Source organism: Biomphalaria glabrata, chromosome 7 (genome assembly GCF_947242115.1).
Source record: "Biomphalaria glabrata chromosome 7, xgBioGlab47.1, whole genome shotgun sequence".
NCBI lineage: Eukaryota > Metazoa > Mollusca > Gastropoda > Planorbidae > Biomphalaria > Biomphalaria glabrata.
The window spans coordinates 10,465,320-10,476,852 of NC_074717.1; the positions used below are offsets into that span (position 1 = coordinate 10,465,320).

General features: G+C 35.3%; 1 protein-coding gene across 1 annotated transcript; it reads left to right on the plus strand.

Annotated features, from left to right (window-relative positions):
• The first annotated feature begins 8,593 nt into the window (after positions 1 to 8,593).
• LOC106058486 (ctenidin-1-like) lies at positions 8,594 to 10,970 on the plus strand. Its single transcript, XM_013215932.2, has 3 exons — positions 8,594 to 8,750; positions 9,732 to 10,110; positions 10,865 to 10,970. The coding sequence occupies exons 2-3, from the start codon at positions 9,735 to 9,737 to the stop codon at positions 10,885 to 10,887; spliced, it is 399 nt and encodes a 132-aa protein (XP_013071386.2). The 5' UTR covers positions 8,594 to 8,750; positions 9,732 to 9,734; the 3' UTR covers positions 10,888 to 10,970.
• Positions 10,971 to 11,533: the final 563 nt, after the last annotated feature.

Genomic DNA, 11,533 nt, shown 5'->3' on the forward strand with positions numbered 1-11,533 from the left:
TCAGATTCCTCTTTCGTTTGTCATGTGAAAAAAAGGCCAGTGTAGGAATGTAACCAAAACCAATCGTCAGTGAAGGCCTGAACACTGACCTACGACGTCGCAACTTCTGGGCAGTGAGACCCATACTTGTTGCCACGTCACAGGTCTGTACTACCTGGCATCAAGCTATTGGTCTCTTCTGCCTACAGGTTGCGACATCGTAGGTCAGTGTTGAGGCGTTCTATAACTAATGGTGTTGATTGTCTGCGATATTGGGGAAAACTTCTTTGTGCAAAATTATAGCTTTAAAAGACTCAATTTTTTTTTTATTTCCTACCTGCTTCCAGCTTTTAGCAATTTTTTTTTTACATTTTGATCCATGAAAAAAATGTAAGCTAATAAATGCAAATGTTATAAAACATTATGAGCCTAAGTAATCTGTATTAGCTTCTATCAACCCACCCTGTCTGTTAGTCTGGTCAAAAGTGTGTACACGTTTCTCCCACACCCATTCTCCGATCAAGCTGAAACTTCGCACAATTATTCATTGACCTAGACAAGACATGAATCAATAAAAAAAAAGTAACCAATAGGAAAATTAATTACTGGTAATTCTTTTTTTTTTTCAATAGCAACAAAGGTAACTAATACGTCAGCATTCACAGACATGGCTAAATTAGTTGGGTTTAGTCCCCTTAAATAATTGTTAACGCTATTTATCCCTCTCGCATTCTCCGATCAAGTTGATACTTTAAACAATTATTTATTGTATTTAACAAAACATAAATCACTAAACAAAAAATACTCAATTAGTTAATTAATTATTGGTTATTAATTATTTTGTTTGATATCGAATAAGGGAAATAACTTCTACATTGTTAGTAGATATAGTTTTAAGGACAGAGTTCTTCTCCTTTAGATAAGCTTTGTTTTTTTTTTTTAAAAAAAAAGGATTTTTTTTTATATTTTGCTTGTTTGTTTGTTGTTTTTTCTTTTACTCATATCTTTATTTGTACAACAATGTGGGATAAGTTCAAATGTCTAGGCTAAAGCAATCAAGTTTTATTGTATAGGATGCAATCACAAGGCAGCATGTTTCAGCCAGAGCTCTTCGTTATTGCTTGGTGGCAAACAATTTGATGATCTGAGCGAAAAATTAGACAAGGTTGATTGGTCAAGATTATTTTACAGTTCCATACAAAACAGAGAGTGCTATAGCGCTGGGCTTCCGAATCGAGGAGTCTGGAGTTTGAATCCTGATGAAGACTGTGATTGAATTCGGTTTTTTTTTTTTAAGGATGCCCATGAGTTCACCCAACTCTAATGGGTAAATGACTTACGTTGGGGTTGGTTGTTGTGCTGGTCACATGGCACCCTCTTTACCCGTCGGCCTTAGAAACAGGTGAGCTTTACACCAACTGCCTTAATATAAAACAAGGTCTTAAAATGGGAGGGGGGGCTGCCTTTACGTAACACACAAAACAACACGTAGACAAGTCAACAGAAGAAAGTAACTAGACAATGTATAGGAGTTGAGAGAAAGACAATGTACAGGAGTTGAGAGAAAAGACAATGTACAGGAGTTGAGAGAAAAGACAATGTACAGGAGTTGAGAGAAAAGACAATGTACAGGAGTTGAGAGAAAAGACAATGTACAGGAGTTGAGAGAAAAGACAATGTACAGGAGTTGAGAGAAAAGACAATGTACAGGAGTTGAGAGAAAAGACAATGTACAGGAGTTGAGAGAAAAGACAATGTACAGGAGTTGAGAGAAAGACAATGTACAGGAGTTGAGAGAAAAGACAATGTACAGGAGTTGAGAGAAAAGACAATGTACAGGAGTTGAGAGAAAAGACAATGTACAGGAGTTGAGAGAAAAGACAATGTACAGGAGTTGAGAGAAAAGACAATGTACAGGAGTTAAGAGAAAAGACAATGTACAGGAGTTGAGAGAAAAGACAATGTACAGGAGTTGAGAGAAAAGACAATGTACAGGAGTTGAGAGAAAAGACAATGTACAGGAGTTGAGAGAAAAGACAATGTACAGGAGTTGAGAGAAAAGACAATGTACAGGAATTGAGAGAAAAGACAATGTACAGGAGTTGAGACAAAAGACAATGTACAGGAGTTGAGACAAAAGACAATGTACAGGAGTTGAGACAAAAGACAATGTACAGGAGTTGAGACAAAAGACGATGTACAGGAGTTGAGACAAAAGACAATGTACAGGAGTTGAGACAAAAGACAATGTACAGGAGTTGAGACGAATAGCATACGCCGCTATTTTGCAGGGCCGGTCTTAGGCCACGCAACCTATGCGACCGCAGTTAGCCTCGGACTTTCATGGGACCCGCGCTAATTCTAGGTGTATAAATTATTAAATTAAACCATTTTACAACTTATAACAGATTTTTCGCGGCCTCCTGATTTACCGGGAGCTCCTGGAAATCTCCTAATATTTCAAAATATACGAAAAAGTCCTGGAGATCTACGGAAAACGGCATTATCGCGTAATTGTGGAATCTGGTGAAAGAAGATTCTCTCGCCTCAAACTAATGATCTATGTAGGAAACAGAATTCTTATGATATACTGTATGACTTCGCTACACGCAAGGCTCGTGTAGTAATTTTGTGCGTAGTAAAGAATGAATAAAATGCAAAGACGAATATATTTTCTAATACAAACTCTTAATTTTCACTTATTATCCGTATCCCTTCAAAAACTGGGCCCAGCGATATCCGATTTGCATTGGGTCCAACAATGGTTAAGTCCGGCCCCGCTATTTATTGACGGATGAATATAGAGTACATTACTTGTTCTCCTTCCATGACTTCTTGGTCACAATGGTTATGTCCGGCCCTGCTATTTAGTGACGGGTAAATACTATTTGTTCTCCCCGACCCTCTTTTTTTTTTCGCCTCTAAAATTACGTGGGGTAACTCTAGTCTGTCCGACTTGCAGAAATAAAAGAGTAATCTTTCCATTACTAGGTGTCCAAACTCTTGAGCCATGAAGAAAATTATATATAGATCTATATAGATTGACAGAAAACGAGACCAAATAATTATTTGATATAAGTTATTTTAATTGTGAAGTCTATTCTACTGAAAATTAGAAGATGCGATATAAATTGATTTGATATTATGTTTTTTCATTGGTCTGGATTTAAGTATTAAATTAAAAAAAAAACTATTTAAAAAAGGGGCGGATTTGAAAATGCATGTCTAGTAATAAATTTACTTCCCTTGATTTGAACTAATAATACAACTTTTTTCTTTGCTCCATCAATACCCCCCCCCCACACACACACCAATTTTTCGATTTTTTCACAAAACAATATCTGTTACTTCCACTTTTCGATAACCGCTGTGAATAACTTATGTTAAGGGCTGGTTGATAGGTATCAGGGTAAAGTTTCAGTGCTCAGAAAGTCAAATGTAGCATAAGAAATTGCTCGTCCACTTCAAGATTCAAACCTGATTCCTTTACTTCTCTAATTACGACACTTAGTCATACAGGCCACATTCAATTTATATCTACTTGGAATTAGAAGCTACCTTTACTTATAAAATATTTAACACCCTACACAATTGCAGCGCAGCTAGTGATACAATTCTGTAAGTATATAGACTAAAAAGAGTCGACCTAAGAAAAAAAAAACCGGCTGGAAACAAAGACATTCTGAGACTATTTTCAATATTGTTTCGTTAGTCTAGTCGCACAAGTGAACCACGTGATATTTCTCACACATTTGATTTGTGAACTGATTCTAAAGATCATATCACACAAAGTTTGTGGCCAGTTTTTGATATGAGCAACGAAATCTTCGTTTTAACGTTACAGGATCTTATCTGTGCGATACTCTCGCAGCTATTTATAAAGGATTTTGAAAACATTTGACTGGCTAGAGAACACCAGTGACGCCGTTCACAAAGCATGAGTGAAAACATTTATCAAACTATATTCCAGGTGACCTTGTGGCCCTGGATCAGTGAAAGATACAAGGTTGACTCGTGGCTCACTTGTGTAATGTCTGTTCCAAACCCTATATAATTGATGATGCAATTCGTGTATTTGTTTATCTGGTAAAGTGGCACACTGATAATTAAGCATTGAGCCGAATATTATTACCAGTGAAAACAACCCAAACAACTACAAACAAAATTAGCATATATTCAGTTACAGATAACATTAGTTTTTAAAGAATGAAATTGGATATTTTAAACACGGCAAAATGATGACCAATTTTAAGTGGATTTTTTGGGGTATGTGACTTTGTTATCAATTTTGAGACCAGCATTTACCAAACTAAATTATTCTCGATAACTAGGACCAAATAGAAGATGACAAATTAAAATAAAGAATAAGAAATGATAAACAGATAAGTGAAATGGTGCCACCATTTTTCAAAAGTTTCTCTGATTATTGATTAGTGGCTCCTAATTTCTTTTTTTTTTTTTTTGATGAATTTTCTCTTATAAATTTTGACAAAAAATTTTGAAATATACAGATTATATTCTAAATAACTAAAGAAATGAAAAGAGTTTCATTTAAAGGCCCAGAATAATTTTTTTTTTCAGTTTGAAGAAGAAACTATTAGCTTGGTTGATATTTTCAGGTCTCATTAGCTTTTCGAAGGAAGAAAAGATAACTTTCAAATCAATATACTTGAAGTCTGCTATATTTTTGAACCGTCAATGCCGGCAATACGAAATCACGTTTAAACTCACGTTGACGATGTTAATGAAAAAGAAATGATGGGTTCATATTTTTGATACAGATCTGCCAAGATCAATCCCGTCACGGCCCGAGACTTTTAAAATGAAAAATAGTCACAAAACTTTTCAGATACGGCTATTAGAATCCACAAAGATGGCGGGGTGATCGTCCTGTATGGCACTGGCCTGAAGACTTTCTAGAATGAAGGTAAACTTGATGTATTTGTGTATGCAATTAGGAGTAATAAGTAACATCAATTATAATGAAAGGAAAGCAACTTCTTGTAACTTTAACATCTCCATTAACTCTTTCTTTCCGTAATTATTTATCACATTCTGGTAGAATCAACGCTGGTAGCGTCAGTTAGGAGAGAACGAGTTAAAATTGTTTTTTATTAGTATATTATTAGTTGAAGCTTGACTTTGAATCTAGACACACGGCCTGTCTTTAAATCTAGAGGCATAGCTGCACTCGGCCTGTCTTTAAATCTAAGAGACATGGCCACACTCGGAATGTCAGCCCATTCGAGCTTAGAAAGCTTCAAGATAGAATAACTTTGTGATACTTGGCAGTTCTAAGATTTTGTAGACTGTCATCTCTGTAAATTGAAAACTTGATAATCAAGTTAATTTAAAAAGCCATAAATTTGTCTTTTAAATCCATTATTCTTGTAATAGAAAAGTCATTTAAATAAACGTTTTATCGAATCTTGTCTTTTTTTAGCGCCCGAAAAACGGGAAAAGACGCTTTTAGTTTTGTGTGGAATGTCTGTCCGTCCGTCTCGTTTAGATCTAGAAACATAGTGAAAATCCGACATCATAATATTTTAGACCATTCGAAGTTCTGATTCAACGGCTACTTTTTCTTTTTCTTTTCTTTCTGAAAGAAAAAAAAAATCTAATTTTTTAAATCACTTATGCAAATAGTTTTTTTCATAAAAATACACCACTTTTACAACTATTCACTTTTAATAGTAACAAACACGGGAGGCTCTTTACCATATCGTGTACGCATTTGTGTAAATGGTTTTATATTTTTTGTCAGAATTTTTTTTTTACATTTGTATTGCAAAGTTATAATAGTTCTGTCCTACTAACTACTATATTTACACAAGAAAATGTTTACTTTTTAAAGAGAAAAAGTCTATATAGTATGTATATAAGCAGGACATAGTTTAAAACAACAATAAAAGTAGTTTTTCATATTATCGCGTGCACTGCAGCGCTGTGCGGTAGTCATAGGACCACTAGCGGATCCAGAACTTTGGAGTGGGGGGGGCGATTTTTTTCCAAACCCTATCCCTAACGCCCAGTAAACCCTAACCCTATGCATAAACGTGCGTACAGCATATATATATATATATATATATATATATATATATATATATATATAAAGCAGTGTTTCTCAATTTTGTGCGAAGAAAAAAAGTCATGTTGAGCCCTTTCTCTTGATAGCTTGGGGGTCTGGGGGAGCGCTGTAAGCTCCATCAGTGGGGTTTGGGGCGAAACCCGACGCCAAAAGCGTTTTTTTTTTCATTCTTTACTGCAAAAACGCATTCTCCTGACATTTACAGCTCATTATCTATCAGTGGGGCGCTGGGCTTAGCCCTGACGCCAAAAGCGTTTTCTTGCATTCTTCACGGTAGAAACGCATTTTCCTGACAGCTACGGCTCATTACTTATAAGTGGGGTTCGGGGCGAAACCCCGACGCCAAAAGCGTTGTCTTCCATTTTTCACTGCAGAAACGCATTCTCCTGACATCTACAACTTATTACTCATCAGTGAGGTTCGGGGCAAAGCCCCAACGCCAAAAGCTTTTTTTTCATTCTTCACTGCAGTATCGCATTCTCATGACATCTACAGTTCATTATTCATCCTTTAAAAAAATGACCTTTTCAATATTGTTTTACTTTTAAAAATATTCTAATATGATTTAGATATGCCCTTAATACATTGCAAAAAAAAAAAAACGATTTGAAGATACCCCACATATTAAGACTTTGAAGATCGCCGCCAAAAAAAATAAATTTGAAAAATAATATGTTTATAAAAAAAGCTCATTTGTAAGTGATACATTTTATTCAATAGGCATGTTTGTAACTTCGTTTTGTTATAGAACTATAATTCAAAGCTCTAACAAAAAATTTTGGAAGTGGGAGGAGAAATTAAGTGGACCAATTATATTCTACTCTAAATTTGTTTGCATTTTTAGGATTGAAGCATAAATTACGAGCTATAATCCCAAATTTATTTAACTAGAAAAATAGCAGATAGAGTAAAGGTTGGAAAAAAGGCGACTAGGAAAAGAATATTTGGGTTCAGAACTTATCTCAATGGTTACTTTTCTACTGAAAAGTTTCGTATGAATTCTAAATTTTCCAAAGCAAAGTCTTTATTATTAAAGAAATTATTTATAAATTATTATTAAAAAAAATATTTATAAATTATTATTAAAAAAATTATTATAAATTTATGTGAAATTAAATAAACTCTGTCGCCATATTTGACAATTCTCTTTTGAAACATCATGTTTTCGTCTGCAAAGTGGAGGGGCGGTAGTGTGAAAACAATTAATCATCGTTCCTTTTTATAATTTCTGCTAATGATTGCATTTTGGCATTAAAGAATAGGGGTGGGGCGACTCGATATAAGAATTTAATTTAAAGCATATATAAATTATATTAGTGTCAGATTTTTCTTTTAATTTTGTAATTTCTTAACTATAATTCAAAAAGAAAATAGGTTAAGGTTTTTTTTAATTGATTCATGTGAGTGTCAGTGTTGTCATCGACTTAAAATAATTGTGCAAATTAATAATAATTATAGCTTTTATATAGCACTACATTCATGCTTATAGCATGCACAGAGCGCTATGGTCCAATCTCATTTGTGGACCAGTCCCGGGGGATGAGGTATCTGGGAGAAGGTTTTCCGTGCTGCCTTTAGGCGCTCAGTAAACACAACTCTGCTCGAGTTGGGTGTCGAACCTTCATTAGTTGCATGTACATATTTCAAGCATGCTACATACGAACATCACGACAGTGTTGGCGGCAGACGTAAGATTTGAAGATTTCTTTCCCGACGAGACTCGGGTATATTTTGATCTCTTTTATGGAGGCCCCTTCAAGTTTCTTGTGGAGGCCCTGGGGCTGTAGCCCCGCCTGCACTCCATTAAATCCGACCCTGGATGAATTGCTTGTACGAATAATTATGAGTCTTAAAATAGGAGTAAGATTCAAAGACATTTTTCATCAGTTAAATTGTAAGTCGTGTTCCTTTGATTTGTACAACTCACTAGAGACCTAAATACGTACTAGAGCCATTGCCCCCTACTGATGACGTAAAAATAGTCAAGTATCCCTTTCAGACCTTTCCGTCTATAGGGTAGAAGATGTGAAACTCATCTGTATTTGTTTTGCCGCCGGTTAAAGAGGGTGTCATGTGACCAGCACAACGACCTACTGCCTATACTTCCCCCAAGTAAAGTCAAATACTTTTTAGAATTCATCGAGATTTGAACCCGAGATCCCTCGGTTGGGAAGCCTAACGCTTGACCACACAGTTCCCACGCCTGTTTGAGATTGGATATTGACAAATATCTTTTATTAATATTTACTGGTTAATGTATAACTTAAGTAAGTTATTTTACTTTTTTTAGCATTTATTTCCTTTTATTGCAAAAACATAAATTTAGAAAGTTAAACTTTCAAGTTACATTTTAGCATCAATGACTGATTGATTGATTGATTACTTGTTTGATAGGATTCAGTTTTTATTATTGAAGACATAGTGAAGTCTTACATAAACTTGATCCATACTAAAGCCTCAGAAAACAAGTTGTCTCATCTTTAGAACATGCTAAAAAAATATTTAATCTCCTTCAGATCACATACGAGCTTAGTTGACAGCTTCATGCCTTTTGGCTATCTACTGAGCGACTCAATAAAATGTATTTAAAGGGAGGCTAGTCTCTCTAACTTTCCATCGCCACCAGGTCTTCAGATCTACCAATCTTCAGTGAGACGGACTTACCGTAGTCATTACACTTGCCGTAAGTTTAATTTTGGAACTTTTGATTATTTGTGTGACTCTACAAACAGGTTTTGGGAGGCGAGGTGGCTTGTTGGTATAAGCTTCGTTTCCGAACCAGGGGGCCCGTTTTATTTTTATTATTTTGGGATCTATAAGACACCTTTCAGTCCATCCAGCTCTAATGGGTGTCTGACTTAAGGAAAAGTAAGGGCGGTTGGTCGTTGTGCTGACCACATGACACCGTCGTTAACTGTGGGTCACAGAAACAGATGAGCTTAACATCATCTGCCCTATTGATCGCTAGGTATGAAAGGGGAACTTTTTGTTTTACTAAACAGGTTTTATATTGAATATTTATCATTAGAAAGTAATTGATTGATGAGACTACAAAAGTTTCCCTTTTCGACGGGGGAAAAATAACCTCTTGGTGCTAGAGTTTGCTATAAGTGGACGATGTAACAATGCAACCTAATTACCATCATCAGTAAAAGTTATTATTTTCGTTTTGTTATGTTCACTTCCTATAACCGTTTAATTATAAGAAGGATTTTTTTTAAGTCTAATTTGTTCATATTAAATCTATCCTCATCACAAAAGCAAGTAAGACAAAAAAAAACTTTACATTTCTTTAATGTGAAAGCGTTTATTATGAATCTGCAGCCTGTAATAGTGAGACAAGTAACCAAACTAATGTAGCCTATTTGTGTTTAGTTAAATAGCTAAATGCATATCAACATAAGTAGATGAGGGTTGAAAAAAAAACAAACAACTTTACTTCTTATAAATACTTTACAAAACAACGCCTTGTTTCATTTTTTTTTTAATTTTCACATTTTTTGTACCTACTATTAAAAGATCTCTATGTCCAGTCTAGATATAATACATTTAGGTCTATGGTAATGTAATTATCTTGCTAAAGAATATTAAAATTGATTAAATAAGGCCCGTGTAAAATAAAATGATATTTAATTAACTCTAGTTCCACATTTTATCTCCACAGACAATGTATAAATCTGTTGTCGCTGTTCTTCTCTTGGTCGCCATGGTTACCGCCAATGGTGGATACGGAGGTGGTTACGGAGGAGGCTGGGGAGGATTCGGAGGCGGATGGGGAGGACTCGGTGGTGGATGGGGAGGTAAAGGTGGATATGGCTACGGTGGAGGACTTGGAGTCGGCCTTGTTGGCATCGGCGGATTCGGCGGACTCGGCGGATGGGGACGTGGCGGCGGATACGGATACGGTGGTGGATACGGAGGTGGATACGGCGGTGGATACGGAGGTGGATACGGTGGTGGATACGGCGGTGGATACGGCAAAGGTGTTGTCAGCGTCTTGCCCGTTGTTGGTGTCAGTGGTGGATACGGAGGCTACGGATATGGTGAGTAGTCTGACTGTGTGTATGTTATATAGTACTGTGTTGTACTGCGTCCATGTTGTACTGTGTCTATTATACTTTGTACTTTATCTATGCAGTACTGTGTCTATGCTGTTCTGTGCTGTGCCTTTTCTGTACTCTATGTTTTACTGTGTATGTAGTGCTAAGGATAAAGATGATTATTTAGTCTTTTAATGGCACTTTATGCTTTATGAGCTTGGTGACTGTTATGAGATGGACATTTAGGCCAGTTAAACAAGGGTAATACATCATTTTATTTTTTAAACTGCCTTCTTTAATTGTGATTATAATTAAAGCCATTATTCAATTATAATGGACACATTGAAACTTTAAGTTCATATTTATTAAGTTTATGTTTATCATTGAGAAGGTAATTTTAGGAGACAAGATAATAGTGCTGATTATAAAACTATACATGAAATAATGCAACTTGACCTCATTTGTTTATAACATAGAAAGACTTCTATTTACTTTTAACCACTAGAATGTAGGCTTATTTTATCTTATTAATTAATAGGGGAAAGTGTAGTCATTATAGTGAAAATTCAATACATATATAAATATATTGATAATTGTTAAATAAGGTTGAAATTGTTATATTCGCTACTATTATTAATGTAGATTAATTATTTGGTAAACCATCACATTGGAAGATTAGTTGATTTTTATTTACTTGATATTTATATCGTATGTAATGCTGTCTTGTTGACTTGAGTTCTCTGACTTTATTTCACAGGTGGTGGCAAAGGTTACTATTAAACCAACCATCCGATTCATTCTTCAAAACTCTTCAACCTTATGTCCACTACAAGGTTCATTCGAAAATAAATTGAAATTTTAAATCGTTGTGTTATTTAAAAGTGTGTTACATATAACAAAGTTACTTGTGTGATATTTATTTGTTAGTAATTTTGTGAGTTGTTCTAATTTAACAAAAAAGTTCAGTGCAACTTAGTTATTAAATTATAAATAAGTATTCTTTGTACATTAGTTAGTACACTATTGTAATAGCTCCATGGCAGGCAACTCAAACACAGGGAGTTAAGATAATAAACATGCTTAATGGGCCAAAACAAATGCGACAGTCCGCCTTCATAACACAGCTTTTTCTCAGCTGTAATACTTGAACGGAAGTTAACTCTGCTCTCTATCTAAGCCAGTGTGTTCTTGTCCCGTTATAAATGGTGCTCTTCTCTAGAGTGCAGGTTTGCGGTGTGCATGAAAGAGCTACAACGCTATTCTTAGGTTTGGATAATTAGATCTTTAGATGCTTGTATTTTGTATGTAAGTCTATGTCGCAAGCAAGTGCGCTGAGGTATATGTGTTTATGTGTTTGTAAGATTCCTATGTTTGCTCAGAGCTGAATATTAGTTTTATGCCGTAACCCAAACTCCCTGCAGAATGG

Bases quoted from the DNA above. Each gene is read 5' to 3' on its own strand.
- LOC106058486 (XM_013215932.2), top strand. From the start codon at position 9,735: ATGTATAAATCTGTTGTCGCTGTTCTTCTCTTGGTCGCCATGGTTACC. The intron at 10,111-10,864 runs GTGAGTAGTCTG...TTTATTTCACAG, and splicing joins ATACGGAGGCTACGGATATG to GTGGTGGCAAAGGTTACTAT.